The sequence below is a fragment of the Thermobia domestica genome, chromosome 1 (assembly GCF_964235325.1).
Source record: "Thermobia domestica chromosome 1, izTheDome1.hap1.1, whole genome shotgun sequence".
NCBI classification, from domain to species: domain Eukaryota; kingdom Metazoa; phylum Arthropoda; class Insecta; order Zygentoma; family Lepismatidae; genus Thermobia; species Thermobia domestica.
The window spans coordinates 341,668,328-341,694,108 of record NC_137454.1 but is presented as its reverse complement, the minus strand read 5'-3'; the positions used below and the strand labels follow the sequence as shown (position 1 = coordinate 341,694,108).

Below are 25,781 nucleotides of genomic sequence, written 5' to 3'. Positions count from 1 at the left end.
CATCTTGCAGCATCAATTTTTAATTTCTGGGTTTTCGCAAACGATGCTCGAGGATTTTTACTCGCCTTAATTTGTTCAGGCCAATGAGAGCTATTGATTGCTATGTCTCTTAGTCCTTCCCGCTGTCCTAGTGATTAGCGCGCATGCCTTTCGTACATGTCCCGGGTTCGATTCACGGTAGGTGATCTTTGTACTTTGAAGGTTATTTGGATTTTACCTTAAACTGTGAGGGTCCAGCCTCGGTACTGAGGAGGGGCGCTAAACGTCAGCATACAACAGCAGCAGGTAGACTATATGTCTAATCTTTGGATTTACCTAGTTATATCATAAATACTGTCACAAAGTTTGGAGTGGCGCCGTAGGCATCCGGAGTGGCACAGTGCTGCCACCTGTGTATAAGGCGGAAGATGCATGTAGAGTGTGTTTTACTGTTCATGACATATGCTGATATTGTACTGACTTCTGATGGAGTGAGGTGATTACAAAATCGTGTAGCAGTAATTGCACTACACAAGGTCGGAAGGACAGCAGGTGAGATTTTCAACCTCTTGAAGCCCCTACAGATCAGCAAGAGATTCGTGTATCGCGCCATACAGGGATACACCGAGACTGGAACGGCAGCTGACCGCGCAAGGAGTGGCAGACCACGAACGGTACGAACTCCGCAGGTCCAGAAAGCAGTCGCAGCAAGAGTTCGAAGAAATCTGTTGGAACACGGTGTGATAGCTGCTAAGATGAACATCAGCAGAAATTCCATGTCTCGTGTGCTCAGGAGTGACCTACATCTACGGGTGTATAAGAGGCGGACTGGTCACTTTCTGACCCAAACATTAATGTCGCAGAGGGTCCTTAAATCAAAGAGACTGTTGCGGCGTTACGCCAACAATCTGCACAGAAAGATTCTGTTTACTGACGAAAAGGTGTTTACAATTTAGCAGGCCTACAATGCCCAAAATGACCGTGTGTATGCCACGTCATCTACTGCAGCTGCTGAGGCAGCTCTAAGGGTTGAGGGCTCATCATCCTGCCTCAGTGATGGTTTAGTGGGGAGTGAGCTACTCAGCCACAACCCAGCTGCATTTTTTGCGAACAAGGTATTAAAACATCTGCCAAGGTGTACCAGGGCACAGTGCTAACACCTATAGTGAAACCACTGTCTGCTACCACTGTCTGTTCCCTGGAGTAAGGTGGACCTTCCAGCAGGATTCCGCTCCAGGCCACAAAGCGAAAACACCAGGAGTGGCTGGCACGGCACGTCCCCGACTTCACTTCTACCGCTGATTGGCCTCCTAGCAGCCCGGACCTTAACTCGTTGGACTACAAACTTTGGACAGTCCTTCAGTCAAAGGTCTGCCATAAACGGCATCCATCTGTCGACAGTCTGAAACAATCCTTGACCCGAGCAGTGAACATTTTTCCCATGGACGTGGTGCGTAATGCCATTGACCAGTGGCCGGACAGACTTCGTGTCTGCATCAAGACCAAGGGGGGATATTTCGAAAAATGATTCGTGCGTCAGGTGTAAAACATATCAATGTAAAATATGACCAAAATAAATTGCCTTGGTGTTAATACAGGGTGTCTATCGGTCACGAAAGTCATGAAATCAGAAAACGATCATGAAAGTCAAGAAAAAGTCATGAAATTTAGCTTTTGGGTAACTTCTTTTTACCTGTAAAATATGAGTACAGACTGAAAAATTTTGTTTTATAAAATGTCAAAATTTACCACCAAAAATGTCTATGATCGGCTTTAGACGCTACCAAATCGCAAGCAAAGCACGCTTCTGTCGCATGCATGAAAATCCGGCCTAATTTGCACCCAAATTCGCTCGTGAGAATGTTATAAAATTTCGTGGTATGGTAAAGAAAAGGTCACGAAAAAGTCACGAAATTTAATTTTGTAATTTTAGTAGACACCCTGTAATATTCTGTGTTATTCACATTCAAACTTGTGATAGTATTTATGATATAACTATATACAAGTACTAATAACGTTACAGAATTGAATAAACAGTAATTGTGTAGATCAGCATGTTTATTTTGCTAATGGGGAGCGTTTTAATGTAACGTAAAACATACCTAGATATGTAGTTGACTTTAGTTACTGTTTCCAAATAATTAGCCCGAGTGAGGCGATCACAGATGACTGTATCAGAAGCGAAAACCTCTTTACGATTATGTACTGAAGTGTTTTGTTACGTCACGCGTAATTAGCTAATATTGCGAAGAAGTAAGGGTGTGAGCTGTTTTCTAAGGAATGGATCTGTAAGTGAGTGTCGTCCGTCGTTGTTTAACGATGGATGAGTTTTTTTCTTTCTTCCAGAGGCTTCGTTGTTCAGTGATTTCTCTCCATGTCTGGCATGCAATCGCTGAAATCTAAATGCCTTGTTTTACCTTTTCTTGGATTGTCATTCACTCCGGAAATATATTGCGTAGTTACTAGTTTGAAATAGATCTTTCTGCTCTTCATTGTGAAGAATAAAATTTGCTATTTTATTGATCAGTTTTGAGTTTCAAAAAAATTATAATATTATTTTACAATAATTTTTACATCTTATTACACAATCCGGAGTGACTGTATTGGGTATCATCCGATTATGAGGTTTCATTTCTACAGCGATGAACATGGCGGATTTTTTATTTATTTATTTATTTATTATTTTTTAGCCGCGCGCGCTAGTCACTAGATTAACGGAGAGTGCCCATAATTTGTGTTCTTACAGTAGCAAGATGTGAAACATTTCAAGTTAGTGTTTAGTCAATGTTTCCCAACTGGTGTGTCGCAGAATTTTAAAATTTAAAGATCATAAAGCGTTTAAAAATTAGTTAGAATCAATTTTGAGACAAACTGTAAGGGTGAGCAAGTCCAGCACAGAAACAATGCCAGTTACAAGATACATGTGTCACTGTCATTGACGTTCAGGAAAGTGTCGCCAGACAAAAATGGTTGGGAACCACTGACTTAAGTAATAATTAAAGAATTATGTAGTGTGCGTAGTCGTGACTTTGATTTACGGTGATGAAACATTTTCCTTGTTTACTGCAGATGAGGATTCGAGGGAGGAATTTTTCAAACGAAATTTTAGTATAACTACTCTTTTTCCCCATTTGAATACACATTTTAATACAAGGAGAACATTAAGCATTTACGCTGGATAAAAGATAAATAATTTTCAAAATCTAATGGGTATTAATTCCATAGAGAAAGGAAAAGAGACATGTGTATGGTGGATTCTCGAGTCCTAATGAGTTAATAATTGCAGTGATCAATAGAATTTGTAGATTGATGTTCAACAAGGAGTCGTCTAGTCAAAAGTAAAGAACTTTAGAAATAACTCTATTGAAACACTGTTTCATAATTGCACAAAATTAGAATTGCACAAAATCGTTCAGAATTGCACAGTACAGTGTGTCTATCGGTCACGAAAGTCATTAAATCAGAAAACGGTCATGAAAGTCAAGAAATTTAGCTTTTGGGTCACGATTTTTCATCTGTACAATATAAGTATAGGTTGGAAAATTTTGTTTTATAAAACGTCAAAATTCACCACCAAAAATGTCTGTGGTCGGCTCATGGAAATCCGGCTCAATTTGCACCCAAATTTGCTCTTGAAAATGTTAGTAAATTTTATGGTTTGGGAAAGAAAAGGTCACAAAAAGTCAGGAAATTTCGTTTTAGAATTTTAGTAGACACCCTGCAGTAAATAATCTTCCCGGGTTGTCCAGCGGCAAGCGCACAGGCATTTGATACACGGGTTCGATTCCCGGTGTGGCGGTGATGGGGTAGTTTAGTTATTTGAACACATTACGATGGTTCAGATTCCACCTGAAACTAGGTCCATATCTCATAGGGTTAGTGCGAAAAGGGCGACAAGTATATTTATTCGGGGAGGAGAAAGTATTAATTCTCAAAGTTTGTATTAAATCTACTTACACTCTATAAACTAAAGGAATAAGTTCTGTTAGTAATTTTTATTGCCGTGCTTTAGTGTAAAATACGTTCAAAATGACTTCATTATTTAGTTTTGCAGACCAAACTCAAATTAGACTTTAAATTGAATATTTGACTCTTGAAAAAGTTTACTCACATTAAGGAGATTTTATATATGTATACTAAAATATAGCTTTCGTGGTGTTGTCTTTTTTTTTGTTCAAAATAACACTTCTTTTCTTGTCTTGAGTTTAAATTTAATCCCTGAAAAAAATGATTGTGGTGAGATAAGATCTGCTAAAATAATAATTGAAAGTTACATAACTTCGCAGCAAACAAGTCACTGCTGTTCTGAAAATTGATCAAGGTAATCAGTTTCGATTCAATCCTGGGACTGTGTTATTGTTATCGTAAAAAGCGAAATGAAATTTGTAGTTTTACGTCCCACGATTATGCTCTATAGGCTTAAGGAGACGGATGATTAATGAAAAGGAATGCTTTTGAAAGATTAGTGGAATGAGAACGTGGGGAAAAAGAGACCCCACGAATACTATATTGTCTTCTACAAAGTCGTGCCCGGGGGTCGAACTAGGAACTTCTCGCATCAGAATTGAACTCAACACTGAATTTATGGCAGTTGTAGAACCTCGTAAAAAAAATTTAATGCTAGAGGAGCAAGCATATGAACTCCTTTTAATATAAATAAAGTCATGCTGGGTATAACTACGATTAATTAACAATCTGTCTTACTACAGGAAAGCGAAGTTCGTTATTAAATTAATAAGAAAGAAATGAAAAGTCTTACGAAACATTACTTTTCTTTCGTATCTAATGTGTACGCCTCTTTTTTTTTTTTTTTTTTTTTTTTTATAGGTAATAGAACACGTTGTGAATTAAGAGGTACCGAACTTCAGTCTAAAAGGCTAAAATTAATATCTTGGTATTGTTCAATTGAATTTGCTTCAAGTGACTAGTCATAGACCTTCATGACATGTAGCGACATATAGTTTAATTTTACTTTACTTATTTTGATGACGCCTGTAAGTGATTTCATATGTGACTGGTGTAAAATATATGTACTAAAGAAGCGTATAAAAACATGTGGTAGTTGTCTGTAATATTCTCAGCGATTAAAAAAAAAAAAAAAAAAAAAAAGTTCGAACGTACGTATGATCTTAGATGTTTTATAGTCAAAATGTATTTGAAATTCCGTTGAGAGTGGAATTTAATATTTCTTTTCATTTTCTATGTCAAATAGAGAATGCGGATGTTATTGAACATTAATTCTTTGAGAGCGTGAAACTTGGTAACAGCACGCCCCCTGATAACAGTAGTGCTGAACAACGCCCCTTGTCTATTGAAATGCTTTCCAGGACTGATATTGTGTGCTGCGTTGCACGTCGTGTAGACAGGGCTTTTCTTTAACCGGAGAATTTTTAGATCAATAATCAAGCTTTCGTTCTTACAATTGTTAAATCAAATATATTTCAATGTAGAATATATTATGAGAGTTTGTGAGGTAACATTTAAATATTTTGGAATTAACTTATATTCCCTTATTTTATCAGCTTGTTGAGAATTTAGTTTGTTCCATTACTTCCCTTTAACATTTTATGACATTGTTTATTTTTAGCTTCAATGTGTGCAAGTGACATCATCAGGCTGTGATTTATTAATCGCCCTTTCGTCCGTCTTCAAACAAATTTCACATTTCGCTGTATTGAACGCGAAAATGTCAACTTCCACTAGAGATAATCGCTCTCTTCCTTTTGAGTGCTAAGTGTGAGGTTTTTAAATAATGGAGGATGTTGATGCTGTAGGTAATACGTAATTTTTGAATTGGAGTAGTTGTATTCTGATCAACGTTCTAAATGGAGGGGGAGAGGGGAAGTCTGCGATAGTCTTCTAGCTTTTCCGATTTCCAAAAATATAATGTGTATAGTATGGGAAGTCTTATAGAACGGCCATGTCCGTCCGTTCATCTATCGGTGAACAGGTATCAGAGCAGAAACAGTAAGAAATAGCGAGTTTTTTTTTTTTTAATCGATTAAACGTGTGAAGAATATATTCCACCTCTTTCGTTAATTTTCTTTTTGCCAGTGGATCACCAATCATCGTAGAACAAAAAAGTATCAGAAAGCGAAAAATGGCTTTCTAATATGGTTCCAGGTCCCAAGAATAAGTGTAATCTCGACCTTTGTCCCTCTATTCAAACCGGAAGTGGGGGCCGCGGTGACTCAGCGATGGAATGTTCACCTCTGATGCGTGGGGTTCCTGGTTCGATTCCCGCTCACGCCGAGTGAACTGAACAAACACCATGTACATGGATTTTCTCGAAATTCTTCCGTTTCCTCCTAGTTTATTCATTCCATCGTTTGTCATTTCTCATCATCACTATCTCCTTTAGCCTAACCGACATAACCGTCGGACATAAAACTTAAATATTTCATTTTTCAAACCGGAAGTGATGGAAGACTAGAATTTCCGGATTCAGTAGTGAGTATCGGTAACAGATTGCGAGGAGCATTTTTTAATATATGAATGTCTCTTTGGTACCGCATTGATAGCTTCTATCTCAGACTTCATTCGTGTATTGTAACTGAAATTGATAGAAATCGACCACTTCCGGTTTCAGTATGTAATAGCCATAGAGCGAAAACAATAATACGATGCTACAGACTTTTTTCTTAATATAGATTTTGGTGTACAGGTTTAATCTCAGCTCTTATTCTTGTAATGCAACCAAAAGTAGAAAAAAAATAGTACAACTTTGTTTCAATATTTGTTTCTATATAGTAATAACGAGAAACTGTTTTTGATTAGTGGTGTGCACAAAAATCGGTTTTTCGGTTGTTAGAAAAACCGAAACCGGTTTTTGAAAATTTTCAAAAAACCGGTTTCGGTGAACCGGTTTTGGTTTTCTCCGAAACCGGTTCGATTTTTCTCCAAATCCGGTTTCGGTTTTCTTCAAAACCGATTCCGTTTTTTTCCCCAAAATTTGTTCAATTTCTGACCAGAATGGTGTTTCGTTCTCCGGAAACCGAATCCATTTTCACAAATAGTTTTATATGTTTTCGAGAAGTTTTCACCGAAACCAGTTTTCGGTTTTTATAAAAACCGGTTTTGCCCATCCCTATTTTTGATATAGATTCAGCATCCGAAAGATAGGCTCTGTCTTTTGACTTTATCCTTCATTGCAATGCAATTCGGGAAGTTGTACATCTACTAAACTTCCTGTTTCTGAATTTAATTTTCGCATTGGAAGTCTGCTGTAATTTCACAATGTGAAAAGAAACTCCCTTGTTCCTTTGAAAATGTATTATGCTCTCCATGAGTCAGTTTAGAGAACGCATAGTCATATTTAAAATTATTAGATTCTCACTTCTCTTCTGAAAGTGATCACAAATTAAGTTAATTTAACGTTCTACTGTGCCATGTAGGCTAAGGAACACACAATTCCAAGTGAAGGATTATGAAACAACAGGCGAAACTGAAGATACTTGAGAGAAAATGGAAGAAAGACCTATGGACATGATTTCGTCCATCATAATCCTGGATCAAATATTGTCGATAGAGTGAACTGATATTTATACTTGCGTTAATACGTTTTCAGGTAAGAAATACACTATGTGATCAAAAGTATCCGGACACCTGGCTGAAAATGACTTACAAGTTCGTGGCGCCCTCAATCGGTACTGCTGGAATTTAATATGTTGGCCCACCCTTAGCCTTGATGATAGCTTCCACTTTCGCAGGCATACTTTCAATCAGGTGCTGGAAGGTTTTTTGGGGAATGGCAGCCCATTCTTCACGGAGTGCTGAATTGAGGAGAGGTATCGATGTAGGTCGGTGGGGCCTGGCACGAAGTCGGCGTTCCAAAACATTCCAAAGGTGTTCTATAGGATTCAAGTCAGGACTCTGTGCAGGCCAGTCCATTACAGGAATGTTATGGTCGTGTAACCACTCCATAATGGTTACATTACGCAAAAGCGATGAAAAAAACAACTAAGATTTCGAAATGTATGTTTGGAGAAGAATGGAAATAATTAGCTGGGTCAAGCGGAAAAGTAATCAGAGCAGTGGCGGTTGGTGGATTGTGGTTTCGGGTGTTGTAGTACGAATGATCGGAGACAGAAGATATAAACTGGGCTTATCGACTAATCAGCGTAACTTTAGGTGGAAATACTATGTGACATGTGTCATCATCATCATCATCATAGGTATTCTGCCTTTATTGGCAGGTCACTTGCCGCAGCTGAGAAGCTTCCATGCTCCACGATCCTCCGCTAACGTTTTCGTCTTCGCGTATGATCTTTCTGTTTTAATATCGTCCATTAATTGTAGTCTCCTTCGCCCCCTCCCTCTCTTTCCCGCCACCATACCCTCTAGGACGTCCCTCATGATACAATCTCTTCTTAGGCAATGTCCCAACCAGTTTCTCTTCCTCTTCCTAATATCTAAAAGTGTTCTTTTCTCACCCACCATTTCTAACACTCTCTCATTCGTTTTCCGCTCGACCCAACTAACTCTTTCCATTCTTCTCCACACCCACATTTCGAAGGCTTCCAGTCGATTTTCGTCACCCTTACGCAATGTCCACGTTTCCGCCCCATACAGCACAACACTCCACACGAAGCATTTTATGAGTCTTTTTCTCAACTCTTTGTTCAAGGTCCCACAAAACAGACTTTTCTTTCTTTTAAAGGCTTCTTTCGCCATTCCTATCCTTGCTTCTATTTCACGTTCGCATTTCATGTCATTACTAAGAACACTACCCAGGTATCGAAAACTATTCACTTGTTCTATTTTCTCCCCTCCTACTTTTATATTTGACACAGACCCCTTCGTTCCAATCACCATGGCTTTTGTCTTTCTAACATTTATCTTCATCCCATATTCTTCAAAGCCCCTTCTCATTTTTTCTAACATTTTATTGATTTTCTTTTCAGATTCTGCAACAAGGGCCATATCGTCTGCAAATCTTATGCATCCAATCATTCTACCTCCTACCGAAATGCCACCATCATCATGTAGGCTCTTTTTCACTATCTCTTCTAGATAGACATTAAATAGTGTTGGCGAGAGGCAGCATCCTTGTCGAACTCCCCTTCCAATTGCACTCTCTTCCGTCAGTTCTTCCCCTATCCTAACACTTACTTGTTGGTTCATGTATAAGTTTCTTATGAGTCTTCTATCTTTCCATTCCAACCCTATCTTTGTTAGAACTCCCAACAACAATTCCCAATTCACGCGGTCAAAAGCCTTTTCTAGATCAATAAATACAGCATACACCTCTTTCCCTTTTTCTATAAATCTTTCACCGATCACCCTTAATAATCCAATAGCATCTCTTGTGCCCTTGCCTCTTCTGAACCCGAACTGCTCTTCCTCAACATCTTTATTTGTTCTTCCATATAACCTTCTGTTCAGTATTCGGAGCAGAATTTTAGCTGCATGAGATATGAGACTAATAGTTCTATAATCCTCACATCTCTTTCGGTTCGATTTCTTAGCCATAGGTATCATGATCGTTTTCAGAAAGTCTCTTGGCCATTCTCCTGTTTCATATATTTCATTGCATAGTCGCCACAATTCTTTCTTTCCCTTGTCTCCTATATTTTTAATGAATTCAATTGGTATTTTATCTATTCCTGTTGCCTTTCCATTCCTAATCTCAGATATAGCCTTTTCAAACTCATCCCGAAGAATACTAAATCCTTTATCATCCTCGCCTACTTCATTTTCCACTTCAACATTTAGGCTACACGGTCTATCCCTACTCTCATATAAGTCTTCAACGTATTCTTTCCACCTTCCTATGACCTCATTTCTCTCGCTGACTACCTTCCCATTCTTATTTTCTACTGCCATCATGATACTCCCTTGTTTGCTCCGAAATTCTATAGATTTCACCTCCTTGTACATTTCCTCGTATTTCCCAACTCTTTCTAATTCTTCTATGTCCTCGCATTTTCTTTTGTAAAACTCTTCCCTCGCTTTGTCTGTTTCTCTTCGTAATTCATTATTTAACTTTCTGTACATCTTTCTGCCCTCTTCTGTATCAACCTGTTTCCACATCTTCCTCTCCCTCATTTCCTGCAACATCTGCTCTGTAACCCATGGTTTCTTAGCAGTTTTGTGTTCGCGGTAACCTACTGCTTCTTCTGCAGCCTGCTGTAAGCAACGTTTAATATGTTCCCACCGTGCGTTACTACCTGCGCCTATCCTTTCCTCGTTTGAACATTTTTCTTCGAATTTTTCAGCGAAAAGATTTCTAATTTCCTCGTTTTTCAACTTTTCAGTATTCAACACTTTGTTACCTACTTTTCTTCTGCCTACATTTTTCAGTTGAATATCTACTTCGGCCAGCACAAGATTATGATCAGAGAAAATATCAGCCCCGGGAAGGGTCTTCGCGTTCTTTAAGCTATTCCGATACCTGTTCTGAATCATAACATAGTCTATCTGATATCTTCCGCCGTCTATTGGTGATTTCCATGTATATCTTCTTCTCTTGTGCTGATTGAACCAAGTGTTCCCAATTACTAGTGAATTCTGTCTACAGAAATTCACCAGTCCCTCTCCCCTTTCATTTCTTTCGCCTAAACCATATTTGCCTACGATATTACCTTCCTGTTTTTCTCCCACAACTGCATTGAAATCTCCCATTAGAATTATGCATGCACCCTTCTTCTCCCTATCTATTTTATAATTTCTTCTATTTTCTCATAATTTTCCTCTACTTCTTCATTTGCATGCGAAGTCGTCGGTGCATATGTCTGTATCACCACTAGATCCTTCGTTTTCCCTTTAAGTCTTAACATCATAACTCTATCATCAATAAATTCTACTTTCACTACCTTCTCCTTTAAGCGCTTTCCAAGAATTATTCCTACGCCATTATGACCGCCCTTTTCATTACCTGAGTAAAACATTCTATATCCTTCGCTGTTCAATACCCATTACCTTCCCATCTAACTTCACAAACTCCTACCAAATCTAAATTATTTTGTTTCATTTCTTCTTTAAGATTTTCTAATTTTCCTCCCTGTAACATAGTACGTACGTTCCATGTCTCTATCCTAAATTTTTTGCTCTTCCTTGTCTTTCTTTCTCTGTTTGTCTTCCCCCCATTATTACTTTCTCGTCCAATAGTCCTTCCCAAGCCATCCCCCTCCCGGAGATCCGAATGGGGGGATATTTTACCTCCGGAACTACATTTTGACCTGCGAAAGACCATTGTTCATATGTTCTCTTTTCGCTGCTAGCAAACTAGGGAAAATAGAGTGGTGGTTTCCCGTTGCCTTCCACCCCGCAGTGTCCCAGCCGTTAAAGTCACTCTGACCACGCCTGGGACTAATGTCCAAGTTGCCGTACCAATCACTATGATTTCCACCCACTTGGCTACTGGAGAACTGCTGCCTTCTCCCAGAACACTCTTCGTCTGGCTACTCCATTTAGACCAATTCGGTAGGGGTGGCCCTTCTGGTAGTGAACTACCACCGACACAGCTCTAAATTTCACTGTAGCACGCAATCCTCCCCACCCGACACATAAGTGTCTTCGTAAAGGTGATGTTTATCAGTGTATAGTGTACTTATAAACATGTCGCAAAATTGTGTAAACAGTCTGGATAACTTTTGCTATATTTGTGGTGAGGTGGCATTTGCAAAAACGAAATGTGCTATAACCCCCACTCACTACAAAAAAAGCATTTTTTTTTTTTTTTTTTTTTTTTTTTTTTTGTATTTCGGATGTAAGGTAGGCGATCAGAATAAAAAGTGGACTCCACACGTGTGCTGTAGTTCATGTACTGTACATCCAACCTAAATGCTTGGATGAACAAAAAAGGATGTTGTATGCAGTTTGGTGTGTCCATGATTTGGAGGGAGCCAACAAATCATATCACTGACTGTTACTTTTGTGTGGTACCTCCTATTGCAAGTGGTATTTCGATGAAGAAGAAATCAAAGTTAGTTTATCCTAATATACCATCCGCAATTCATCCTGTACCCCATGGCGATCAGGGTTTGCCCAAGTGGGCCCAGCCCGAAAAAACCCACCGGGTTTTTTCGTGTTGGACCCATCTGAAAAAAAACATCTTAAAACCCACCTCGGTTTTTGACTTTTTTGCTAGTGTATTATTGGTACAACTAAGGTGATCACATTGAAAGTTATTTTTATCAGATTTTGAACTTTCTTTGGGCGAATTATATGCTTTCATGTTAAGATGTTAAGATAGACAACAATATTCAACATAAGACCTTTATAAAGCTCTAAATGCACTGAATAAATGAATAAATAAATTAAAAATCTCACCTTAGCTTTCAATAATTATAGAACAAATTAATGTATGGATTATGCTTATAGCTATTTAAAGTAAAATATGCAATTTTATATTTTAGAAAATACTTTCCATGAATAGTGTGTTACCTGACTCGGCACCGCCGAGGGACGTTATCCCTCATACGTTGATGGGTTTAAGGTCATAGGTGCCGTACTAAATTAAATAAAATTCTATTTTTAAAAAATAAAAAAAATAATGCAGAACATTTTATTCGGTTAGTCATCTTATTTAATTAGCAAGTCCATTCTCACCTCTTTGATTGGAGTAAATTTGTCTAATACATGCTGGTTGAACTCTGGTATTCCCATTGTCAGGTCTTTTTTGATGGAAAGCATAACAAATGGTGATAACCTTTTTTGGTACATTCAATTCCTTGAAAGTGTCAATTCTTTTCGATGTGGAAAAACACATTTTCCTGACGTCACAGATACAGTTAATATTAATTTCAGAAGTTTTGTAGATTCACTAAATATTTTTTATAGATTATTGCGAACAATTCATTCTAGCAAACCCAGTCCTTGACACTGATCCAAATTCCTCTGCAGCGTAGACTGAAGACAGTTCGTGGCAGAGATTAGTGTTATAAAAAAGAATGTAAATTGAACACACTTCATTCACAGTTGATCTAGGAAAATTTAAAATAAATTGTGGAAATGTATATAGTGCATACAACATTACTGCCATAAGATGTCATGTAAATTTAAAGTTTTTTTTTTTTTTTTTTTTTTGAACACTCTCCTGAATTGCACTTTGCTTGTTTTGTCTAAGCCTTAATTGTAAGTTTTTCCTCAGTTGAAAGCTTTTTTTTTTTTTTTTTTTTTTTGTAACTTATTTACAGAAGTCATGGTATGCAATTCATTCAGAATTTGTAGTTATTTACAGAATTAAAGCACACACAATAAAACTAAATCTAATAACTAATAACCAAAACAGCTGATACAAAAGAGATACTGGTATATGAATTGCGAATATCATATATTCATCCATAGAGCTGTCAACTGGCCGGCTTTTCATTGACCTGGCCGGAAATATTGCTGTTATTTCGATTAAAGGGTACAAACTTCTCACCAGCCCCTTTATATTCCTTTTTTTTTTTTTTCAATTTGTATCTAGTTCGAAGTATAGATATTGAAAAGTAGCTGTCATTCTGTAAACTCAAAACTGTTACCTTTCACCATCTATCAACGATTAATATATTTTGTTCACCTGTTTAGAAAATTTTAGAGATGACAGGGACTGTATCAGGGAAAATTTGAAATTTACTTTCAAGGAATTTTATATATTTATTAAGAGAGGAAAAGGACTTCTTAAAGCAATTTCCTATAGTTGAAGTAGAAACTATATGTTTAAAGAGTGAATTTCATTTTCCAAATCCAAAATTATCACGTAAAGATTATTATACTTTTGTTTATCTGTTTCGGTAATTTTAAAGAAATGGTAGTTACTGGTAAATACAATAAATTGATCAATGCCGATTGATCAATTTCAGTTTCTCATTTATACCACAATGTATCTATTAAGTTTATTAGTGAATTTCTAAGGACATACAGAATATATGTGTTAATGCACTTTTGTTCACGAAGTACATTTCCTTTCCATGGATAGGTCCGAGCTAGGGATGGCAAGAACCGGTTCCTGGTGGAACCGGTTTTCGGGTCTGAACGGATCTGGTTCTAAAAGATCCGGTTCCGGAACCGGTTTACGGATCCAGGTCTGGAACCGGTTCTTCGGATCCAGGTCTGGAACCGGTTCTTCGGATCCAAGTCTGGAACCGGTTCTTCGGATCCAGTCTGGAACCGGTTCTGGAAACATAACCTGTTCCTCGCGGAACCGGTTCCGCTGGAACCGAAACTTTGTGACCATCCCTACGCTAAACCCGAGCTGCTGGCAAGCTGTGAACAGTATGGTAGATGAAATAGTGGAAGTGACAGGCAGGCGCCCAGGCGGCGGCAGCTTGTCTCATTTGGCTAAATAAACTGGGTAACTGGCAAACTCATTGGCTAAACAGGCAAACTGGCCAACTCATTTGGCTGAACACCCACTGGTGGACCAATTTTTTTTTCTGGGGGCACAAGCGCATGGTCCTCTTTGCATTATTTTTTAAGGTGAACTTAGTGCCTCCTTTACGGGTCTTTGGGGGCTTTCGGATCCAGGTCTGGAACCGGTTCCAAAGATCCGGTTCTGGAACCGGGTTTTCAGATCCAGATCTGGAACCGGTTCCTAAGATCCGGTTCTGGAACCGGGTTTTCAGATCCAGATCTGGAACCGGTTCTTCGGATCCAAGTCTGGAACCGGTTCTTCGGATCCAGGTCTGGAACCGGTTCCGCTAGAACCGGAACTTTGTGGCCATCCCTAGTCCGAACAGAGATACTTCACGCTGAGACCTATATCATAGAGAATTTTGAGGAAGTGCCGGTTTTTTTATTTTACAGAGTTGGCAACCCTATTCATACATCAACACAAACACACAACATGTGCGTAAAAGAAAAAAAAACTACATTCCAAATCATCTGTCGTGGTTGTTACGCAATGCACGATGAACACAATATACTTCCACATGAGGGGAAACATTATTTATCAATGTCATACGTTCTGGAAAGCAACCTTGAAACCCACCAGATATAGGAACAACATGTTAGCTGGGAGGGGTCCAAAGTATTTGAGTAAGGTCCATTGCGTCTACGTAATAACGAACCTGTCTTATACTGTACCCGAAAAGATAAGTAATTCTTAATTACTGCCACCTATATTTTTAGAAAAAATGATAGAACGATTACTTCTATAAGAAAAGAAAGAGTACATGATGAGGCGTAAAATAAAATATTTAGCTTACATTAATCATTTCTCTGTTAAACAAGTATAGTTCGTTAAGAAAGTCTAGAAATGCTAGTCGAGTTTCGAAATTTTGGGGAGGTCCGGACCCGGTAGACCCCCTCGTGGTTACGCCTCTGAGCATTGTTAACTAGTCCCAAATTCAATGTGGCGTTCTCCACCATACAGTTTTATCAGGAGTATAAAATATACTTATTTTATAAAAGAAATATGTATATACTAAAATACTATCCACAGAGGGGGGGATTCTGCATGTTGACTTATTAATATTTGGTTCACAAATTACTGTAGAAGAAACCTTCATTATGTATATAAGCTAAGAATTAACTTATAAATGCGGATTACTTTAATTTGATTTCTACTCTACTACATATTTTCTTTCTTATTTTGTAATTCTGCTATCGCTTTTTTAATTGCCATTATATTGATTTGCTTCAGTATAAGTACCGTAATTTAAAAATATGAATGCATAAAAACAAATTCCATTTGTTAATTGCTAGTGAAATAAAATTCAGAAATCTTATTTAGCGCGAAAAACCTTCTCATTCACTGGAAACCGTGCTGTGTTGCAGAAGCACTGCAACGACCAGACCCTTTAACTTCTGAGATAGGGGAAAGGAGACTTAACATTTGCTCCAATTCCCGCGCTGAAGGAATCTGGTCGTTGTATGGTCGCTGCAACACAATATAAATTAGAGACTCTGTGACGGATTATTTTTCGCTTTTTAAAACGGATTAACGAAACGGACAGTTACAGAAGTAAAAAAAAAATGTTATTTAATGTATATATGGGAGTATTAGAAAGTATTTTTCTGTTCTTTACTATTCTTGCTAATAATGTTTTTTCTTGAAATACTTTGTCGTTGCGCAACGCTGCAACACTAACATTAGCCGCCACTGAATCAGAGGGTGTTAGAAATGGTGGGGAGTAAAGAACAAAGATGAAGAGAAACTAGTTGGGACATTTGCTTAGTGTACAGTTCAACTTTATCAAAACAAAAATGAAGAGGAAGAGAAAAAGATTATCTGAAGACCGTAGTGCATGGAAGTTCCTCAGTTGCAGGAATGGCAGAATACGAATAATTGAGTTACAGCATTCTCCTAGTGCTGCACATTTGTATCTCTGCTGTCAGAAGTGTAGTTATTCTACACGGTGTATCTCGGGCTATGCATGTTGATTTTATGGTGAACCTACATAGTTTTACAGGATTCCCCATTTCTTCTTACTTCTATTGTAAGTTTTTGAATTATAATTTGTCAATTCTGTTATCATTTACTTAATCCAGCACCAGAGCATAGTGTTCCAAAATTTCCTTTGGAGTTTTTCCAAGTCTTCAATAAAGTCGCGTTAGAATATTTCCTATAATTAAAAGTATTTTATTTGATACTGGAGTTTAATCATACATTTTGATCACCGAAGCCATACGAATGAATCTCCTGCTTAAACAGGATATGTTTTGCCCAAGGCTTTGTTATTCACCGAGAATAAAATTCGGGGTATGCTCAAGAAAATGACACACGATAGCATATAGTCACAAGCCACGCTTATGAAACGAAACTTGAAGATAATTTGATTACATTAGGAACTTTTTATCCGATTTTATTTCACAAAAATACGAAATCTTCATAATTTCTATGTTTGGATCAGTAATACTGTTAAAGCATGTATTAAGTGCTAGACCATGAGCGCTGGTTTTTTTTTTTTTTTTAAACGTAATAATGATTTTAAGTAGATTAGAAAACGTAACTAATAAGAACCATCAAAAGTAAATAGAGCTCGATTGCAGTTGTTTGTTCGTCGCGAGTGATGAGCAATTTGTCCAGATACCGCTGCATTTTAAGCTGAAGATGAGTGACACTGAATGAAAAGATGGAAAAGAAGTAATAGCACGGATGTGCCTCAAGACAACCCAACCAGATAACGTTTTATTAACTAGAGTTCATCGTACATTGCAGATTGAAACAGGTTATTTTGATTGCCTGCGGTGTGTGTTTTCATAGGTTGTCTAGCAAATAAATAAAATCGCTTAGCTTGCAGAGCAAGATTACGAGGTAGTTGCGTGACTCTCGCTCTTACTCAAAATAAGGTCACGTTCATTCTTAAAAGATGTTTTGTTGCTTCGTAGGTCGACAGGTTCTGGCGTTTATTACACTGTGATTCTTTGCAAGTAATATGTTACTTTTTAAAATTTATTTTTACAGTAAAAGTCTTATTTTTGTAAATAGTGTAGGAGCAAAAACGTCAGTTGTTCTGCTTGAATGCTAGATCGTCAAAGTTCATGAGGTTGGCATATGTATACCGTAGGATTTTAAATTAGATCTCATACTATTGATGCAACATATTGCCCGCGGGAAACAGAAAGGTGCTGAGTGCCATTCTCCTTGATTTCCAACATAAGTGCATATCCTGACTTCCCATTTCATGTTTAATGTTGGCAGGAGACAATATGAAAGGTCTGCAGTGAAAACTGAATTCTATAGAGGAATGAAAGAATCGGAGTTAATTAGTATTTCATTCGTTTTTATGCTCTCCTGAGAAATTTGCAGTTTGGCGCTTAGCATCTTTGTTTCCGGTGGCGATATGTATACAATCATGTATACAATCATGAGCATAGTGCGACTATGGGTCTTCCCTGGAATTCAGATGAACCAATAATCAAGTTTTCGGGCATGAGCAATATTTGCTAAATTTTAATTGTCTCCTATTTTCTTTACTTCTGTTGTGAAAGTACTTGGGCAATAAGTGGACATGATACTGAGTGTTTTTTTTATTTTTTATTTTTTATTATTTTTTTTTAACAGACTGTTCCATGCATACCGGGAACAATCTTTGGGCGACACCTTCCATGCCCTTTCATTTCTCTTATCCCAAACTGAACCTTATTTGCCTAAAGGTCATTAAAAAAGTAAAAGTAGAAAAGAAAGCACTATAAACTTGGCCCTGTCCTGCGAGAAATCCTACACACGCTCATGATATATTCAAATAAATCAGAAGGGGGCCACTGTGGCTCAGTGGTAGAGCGCTTACCTGTGGTGTGTCGGGTTCTTGGTTCGATTGCCGACCAAGTAAGTTTAGGTGGGCAACTTCGTGGGTTTTCGCGGTTCACTTCCACATTCTTGTTCCACCAATCTTCCATCTCCATTCACTTGCCTTAATCATCGTCTTCTTAAGACAAAAGGGATAATCAAGGAACGTTAAACTGAAAGATTTAAATTTTCATTTCATTTTCAAATAAATCGGAGGAACAGATACTTTCAAAAGCAAAATTTCAGGAAAATGCTTAGCAGAATATTTATTATGAAATTATCCAGCGGAACTTATCAGCTACTTGTTAACGAATAGCATACGCAGGGCTCGAGAAATTTTCTTTCGACGTAGGTGCCAGGTCTGAAAACTTGGCGCCCCATTAGTACAAATCCAATCAATTTGATACATCGGCCTGCATACTTGATCCTTAAATTGTAGTTACTGGTATAAAAAATACGAGGGCTTGGACTGATTTTTTTTCTAGGCAATTTATTATTACTCAGCAACAGGCACATGATCCTTTTCAAAGTAGTCCCCGCCCATTTGAATGCACTTTTTCATTCGAGTCTTCCAGTCCTCAAACACGTGTCGCAGGCCATTCTTTGAGAGGTCCTTCAAAACCGCCTCCGATGCCTTCAGAACCTCGGAATTATCGGAGAAGCGGCGTCCACGCAGTCTGGATTTTAGGGCAGGGAATAGAAAAAAGTCGCACGGTGCGGTAGGCGTCTCCACCATCCTCAAACCTTTGCAACAGCTCCCTGCAAGTCTCCACTCGAACGGCTTCTGCTCTGGTGTCAGGAGTCGCGGAATCCATCGCGCACACACTCGGCTCATGTGGAGGTGGTCATGCAAAATTTTGAAGGCACTGCCATGAGATATGCGTAGTGCGGCTGCCAGATCGTCGATACTGATGCGGCGATCTTCTCTAACAATGACTGCTGCCGTGTTAATGTTCACCTCAGTAACAGCTGACGCTGATACACCTGGTCCACCAGCTTTCGTGATTGTCATTCGGCCCTCTTTAAACTCTTTGAACCACTAGAACACGGTACTTTGTGGCAGAGCGTCATCTTTGTAGGCTGCTCTCAACATTCCTAGAGTTTCTGTTGCACTTTTCCCCAGGCGATAGCAGAACCATATAGCTGCAAATTGTTCATCTCGTAATGACTCCATTTCTTCTACAGGCGACTTCTAGAGGCGGCTTAGAACATCACCTGCAATAAAAAGTCGTGGTTACCAAACATGCAATGATTCCTTAACAACATTTTATATATATGCACAGCAAGACCCACCCTACTTGTATGCCAAACTATGAAGCTCCAGCGTTAACAGAACTGCCGGGAAAAAAATCAGTCCAAGTCTTTCTTGACTTGCCCTCGTAGAATTGGAACAGTTCTGTTCGGAAATCTCTCCACTGTTTCACATGGTTCCGGTTCAATACTCGAATATAAATCTTTCTTTTCCTACCGGCATTATAAAGTGATTCTTTAGTTAAAATAGTTTCAAATCTTGTGTGGGAGTATTTGGTGCCGCACGTTTGATGGTTAGTCTGGAAGCAGCAAAATGCTACTAACTCTAAAGCAGAAGCTTATAATAGTACATGTATGGAATAAAGCGATTTACTAGGCAATATTTGTAATTCGGCGGAATTAACTATACTTTAGTATTAAGATAAATTGGAAACTGAACTTTATAACGAATTTATTGCGATTTGTTTTTAATCCATTCGTAAATAGTCAAGTTTATATATATAAATAAACTTAACTATTTATGAATTATATTATATTATTACTACCCAGAAAGTAAAACATACAAGAGAGTGGTTTTCCATTATATTTACTTTCAGACATTAGTAATTTCAATGTATAGTTTTGTATAAAAATGAATGCTCCCAAAAGTCTTGCACGGCGAAGAAAGAACAACTTGAAACCTTTCGCGCCCAAAGGCCTAATTGATAATTTTACGTTATCAGTAATCGCTGTAAAATTGATGGTAGCAGAATAAGAGATAACTCAACAAAAGAAAAGATTACAAGATTACTCATAGCTTGAAGATAAGAATTAGACAACAGGAAATAATGAAGTCCGGATTGCTGGATGTAGAAATAGAACGGATATTACGATCCTCTTCCATATCATTCACTGATTGCTATTTCTCTTTTATTCTTTACTTCGCATTCATGTTTACAACCTTCAGATTTCATGTCAGTGACTTAATATGTTATTTTTCTTGTTCTTTTCATTTTCAGTGAACGCTTTCTGCGTTGTTGAAAATGGATAAAGTTGTTCACTTCAATGAATATAAACAGTAATTGTGCCATAAGTTAAATCGATTAAAAGAAAAGCTATGAATTTCACATATTTTGAAGCTTGATACTCTGCTTGATACTGCGCCACTATCGACAACTTAATGAGTACTGTTTTACGCCCAGTTTTTGTAGTTCCTGAGTTCTGATCATTATTGATGTTAACACAAAGTAAGTTAGTTTCACATGGAGCTCCTTCGTGGCTACGCGACTTTGGTGTGGGAGACCTGGCGGAGCACATGTGGTTCGAATTCCACGTTAATCAGTAGGTCCCGTCTCATATAGCCTCGCTGCTGAAATCGAAGTTAAACTGAAAATAAACTCAGCTCATTAAGTTTCACATGCAGTAATTTGTATAAAACTATGCATACAAAGAAAGGAATATTTTTAGATAATTTTGTAACTGCTAAGTATGAAAGTTAGGCGTGAAAGCGAGACGACATACATTGCAACAGTTGGGAGCTTTTTTGAAGTTGAAACACTGTGCCAAAGATGAGAACTGTTGGTGATGGGAACGTTCTGATCACACATTACCCTACAGCTGACTGACGGGTTAAGTCTGACTTTGACTACCCTCGTAAGAAGGAATGTATAGTCCATTTGTGGGCGAAACTTTCCTTCAGCTAAATACTTATTAAAAAGTGTTTCTGAACGTACCTAGGCCTATATTGTATATATTTGTATGTTTATCCTATTTGTTCATATTGTAATCAGATACATGAAACTTACGTTTAATACATTCAGATGACTTTGTTTTGGAATTATTAAATAGCGTAGGTTTAGTTAACCTGGATCTTATTTTATGATTAGTAATTATTCTCTTGGTTTTCTTTCCAGATTTACTACATTGTACAAATGAACCTAATGTGTCAATTCCGCAGTTGGCCAATTTACTTATTGAAAGGTCGCAACATTCAAATTGGGTGGTGGTATTTAAGGCTCTCATAACAGTACATCACTTACTTTGTTACGGAAATGAGGTAAGATGTTTTATATTATTATATATATGTTGTATTATTATTCGTTGTGTACTAATAAGTGTGATATTTAGTGAGGAAGAACTGTCCTAATATATTAAAAAAATAAATTAAAAAAAGAGTGACTTGAGGATGTACTTAAGATGAGACATTCTAATGACAATACCGCTTTAGCGGTTAACCCATTACCGCTTTTGTTTTGGGAGGGGAGAGAAAAGACTATTCGCAATACATACAGTTCGCGCGGAAAGTATTGACGCGACACAAGTTAAAGTTAGAACCACAAATAAAAAGACGCCGAACACACCACAAAATAAAAGAATACTTAGCGGATAGTCAGTATTTTGTTCAATCTCATTTCCTCTTCTTGCATGCTTTCAGTCATTCTGGAACACTCAAGGCGAGATTTTGGAGGATAACAAGTGGTAAATTGTCCCAAACCTCCCTGATTGCAGCTTTCAACAGAGGCAATGTAGAGATATCCATACCATGCAAACGTCTTTTCTTTTCTATGGGGCTTAAGTCTGGACTTTGCCCTGACCAATCTTCAAAAACTAGGTCACAAGCATTTTTAAGCTAAGATACCACACTTTTGGCTGCATGACAAGGAACTCCATCTTACATAAAAGAAACGCACTATTTGCAAAGGACGATTCTAATACATAGTTTAATAGCTCAAAATAGACAAACTGATTCATTGTCTGGTTTTTAGGGAGAATAACTAATTCTCCTATACCACCATAACTAAAAGAACCCCAGATCATGATACTGGTGGGGTGTTTTACAGATGAACAGGTGTACTGAGGAAGGGTGGGATCACCACAAAGTAGACGGAACATTCGATTGCAATCAGTGCCACTAACATAAAACATGGCTTCATCAGTCCACAATACTTTTTTCCAGCCACAAACAGTCTAGGTACCATATCTTTTTACAGAAAGCAAGTCCTTTTTTTTTTTTTTTTTTTTTTTACGATGATTCTCTGTAAGAACGGGTTTCCGGCGAGCTCTGTAACTTCGTAGCGCTAAGTCGTCATGAATTTGTACCGCACCGTCCGAAGGGACGCATTACCAAGCAATGCAGGATTGTTTTCTTTTAATTCTGTAGCTGTTAAAGAAGGTTGCTTCTGCAGCTGCCTTTTCATGATCTTAGCGTTCTTTGAAACAGTTTCCTAGGCTTACCAGACTTCGGTCTTGCGTGTGCACGGATTTTGGTTTTAAAAAAAAAAAAAACAAAGGTATCTCTAGGCAAACGGGTCTGGAGCTGAGAACAATACAACGTTTGGTGAAACGCTTTAAGAACGAAGAAGTCAAAATGACCCGTCCAAGTAATTCTGTCGATCTACTAAAGCAAGTTGAACCTTGTTACTCTACAGCAAGCAACACAACAGATGAGTGTTTCCTGCCATCGGGCGACAATATTGTACGCGGTGTCATTAAGGAGATACGGAGATGGCGTGTAAAAGCGCGAAAAATATTGACGCTAAGCTTTAGGCATCAATACTTTCCGCGCGAACTGTAATTTCACGTTTTTCATTAGTATATTACTATGCTATGGACTAAAATGTATATGCATATAAAACAAATCGGAGGCAATTCGCGAAGTATCTTCCACGGAGGTGGTGGTTGATGAAATGAAACAGATGGTAATCTGTTGGCGCAAGGTCCGGTGAATATGATGCATGTCTCAGCCAAGTTGCTGAAGGGTCTCCCGGATCCTCTTTGCTACACATGTCTTGGCATTGTCGTGCAGAAACAACATACTCTTGCGATTCACTAATGTCGGCTCCTTCTGCCGAAATGCAAGATACACTTTTGCAACCGCTAAGAATAGAGGTCAGCAATGATGGTCTGACCAGGTGGAATGAGCTCGTGATGCTCCACGCGCTGACAATTCCATTATAGAGAGCGTAGCCTTCCGTGTGTGCAGAGATGGTCTTGTGGTGTGAGAAACAGGATCACGTGGTAACCGATGTCAGGTACGCGTGGGAGCGTCGTAGAAGATTCATGTTTCATTACCAGTGAGCAGACGATCACATGGATGTGTTCAGGTATCAATTGAACAAGGAGAAACAAGCTGTCATTCGTTGTTCCTTGTTGGCTAACGACAATGTGTGGGATACCCACGTGCATAACTTGTATGACTTCCCTATCCCGTGCAGCTAAAGTCTGTTTCAGCGGAAACACGGAACCTTTCTGGACAACTGTTCTCCTCGATAGCTGCTTTCAGAGCCTCGTCATCCAACACATGGTCGTCCATTGCGAGGTTCGTCCGAAAGGATCGCATCTCTCCGACGGAATTTTTAGAACCAATGCTTTGGGGTGCGTTCGTACATGGTATACTCCCCAAATGCCTGGCATATGCGGCAACTTAATATGGCAGGTGATAGGCCCACTTTACAGTCATACAACAACCACGCGAACAAGCTTCTTTGATACTTTCATTTCTCTTCGACACTGGACGAGCTATGATTGCTATGTGTGCGCAACGTGCCTGTATTACTGAAGGTCGATGGTCAAACTCCCGATCGCTTGGCAGGCACGTACGTCATTTCGTTTCCTCTCTGTGAACGCATGATTAATGGGACGTCAAAAACGGCAAGAACTTCTTTGGTTACCTTATATAAATGGCAGAATTGGAAAGAATTGTTTTGGATAAGGGCTTATGTAACATTTTCTTCAAAATGCGCTTTATTGTATAAATATTTGGATATAAACTCACGAAGTATTTAGCAATCAGCTTAAATTAATTTTAATTAATGAGGAAGAAAGTTTTTACCTTGATGTGTCAAATTTCATGAATATTTTATTTCAGTTTATTGTAGAGGAGTTGGTTATTTATATAATTGTCATAATTACGAACAGTTTAATTAGATTTCTTCTATAATTAAAATGCTTTCATTTTTTCCATGAATGAGGAAAAACAAATATTGTCTTTTTGACATTGTTCTGCTTTCTAATAATAAATTAATTAAGCTTTAAGAAACTAGGAATTACTTCAGAGACTAAGAAGGTGTGCTCGTAAAACATGAAGCACTCTACTTCCGTATTAAATGACAGAATTTTTACAAATTATTGTACAAATCGAAAATTTTATATATATATTTAAATAGCGAAGCTTGAAGAAAAAGAAGGCGTGGTTTGTCGCTTAAAACTTACACGATGTTTTTTCCTCGTATTGGAAATTTGTCCTTCGAAGCCCTATCAGCTGTGACTTCCCTTACTTTAGTAGTTAATATCGAATGCATTTTTATTGTTTATTATTAATATTCTAAATAATTTAAAGGAGCAGTTCGACTTAAAAACAAGTTTAGTGCAATAGAAAGAGTTTACAAAAATAGAGACACTTATTTTTTTAAAATCTTGATAAGCTGTCTCGTTCAACTTCTATAGACGTTTGTTTTTGATAAATCGCAACTGCTGACGTCACACGTGGGCTAGCAAGGAATTCAGTGTGGGTCAGGAACCATTCACTTGCGCGCAGCTGATAAACTTATTGCAATGGATTTTAAATATATTATTTTGGGTTCGTTAACAGACTTGCTTTGTGTTGAATTCTTGAGGGACGTTTGTTATTGTTTTCCCTACAACATTAGTATTAAAAAAAAAAAAAAAAAAAAAAAAAAAAGAAAGAAAGAAAGCAGCTATTACGTAGTGTTGTGCGAAGCATTGTCTTTTCAATACATGGTTTTGGGCGGGGCACTGTCTACCGGAGCTCTGAGAGTACCCCCCCCCCCCCCGTAGGAGACCAAAATAATACGTCTATAATATAATTATAAATAGAATAGTACCGTGTGAAAATATGTGCCCCCCGGGAACATTTTTCTCTGACAGAAATATGGTTTGAAGAAGTAGAAAACACGTATTAATACAGCACGTGCTGTGTCTGTGAAGTGAGGTAGAAATGCCTAAGACGTGCTGTGTTTTCGGTTGTAATTCTCGTGCAGTTAACCTCTAATGCCCCGTCTTCACTACAACCGTCAATTGCGTCTTGTACGATTTTTTTACGTAGGTAACTGGACATACATCAGCACTTGTTCAATGGCTCGGATTCGAAACCTTTAAATAATATACTTGGATCAGCATTCTTTCTCAGTTTACTGGTAAATGATTCTCCTGGCTTAGCTTTTCTTTGAGTAAACATGATTGCTCGAAGTCGGACTCTTCAAGATGTTTGGAGAGTGTTTTTATTTGGCACAAAATTTTTCCTATTGATTTTCTTCTGCCATAATTTATATCGATCTGGTGATTTATCACGACTCGGAAACGGAAAAAGAAAAGATACTTTGTCTCTTCGGCTTTAATAGCGGTGTTGTTACACATGATTCTAAAGGTACTGTTTTAGAAATAAATGTAAATA

General features: G+C 38.0%; 1 protein-coding gene across 4 annotated transcripts in view; it reads left to right on the top strand.

Moving 5' to 3' along the window:
- The window catches only part of lap (phosphatidylinositol-binding clathrin assembly protein lap), a 209,058-nt gene that overhangs the window by 68,088 nt on the left and 115,189 nt on the right, over positions 1 to 25,781 (top strand). For all 4 annotated transcript variants that reach the window (XM_081729828.1, XM_081729812.1, XM_081729821.1 and 1 more), the window contains exon 2: positions 21,283 to 21,425. In XM_081729828.1, coding sequence (XP_081585954.1) covers positions 21,283 to 21,425 — 143 coding nt within the window. The remainder of the gene's footprint in view (positions 1 to 21,282; positions 21,426 to 25,781) is intronic.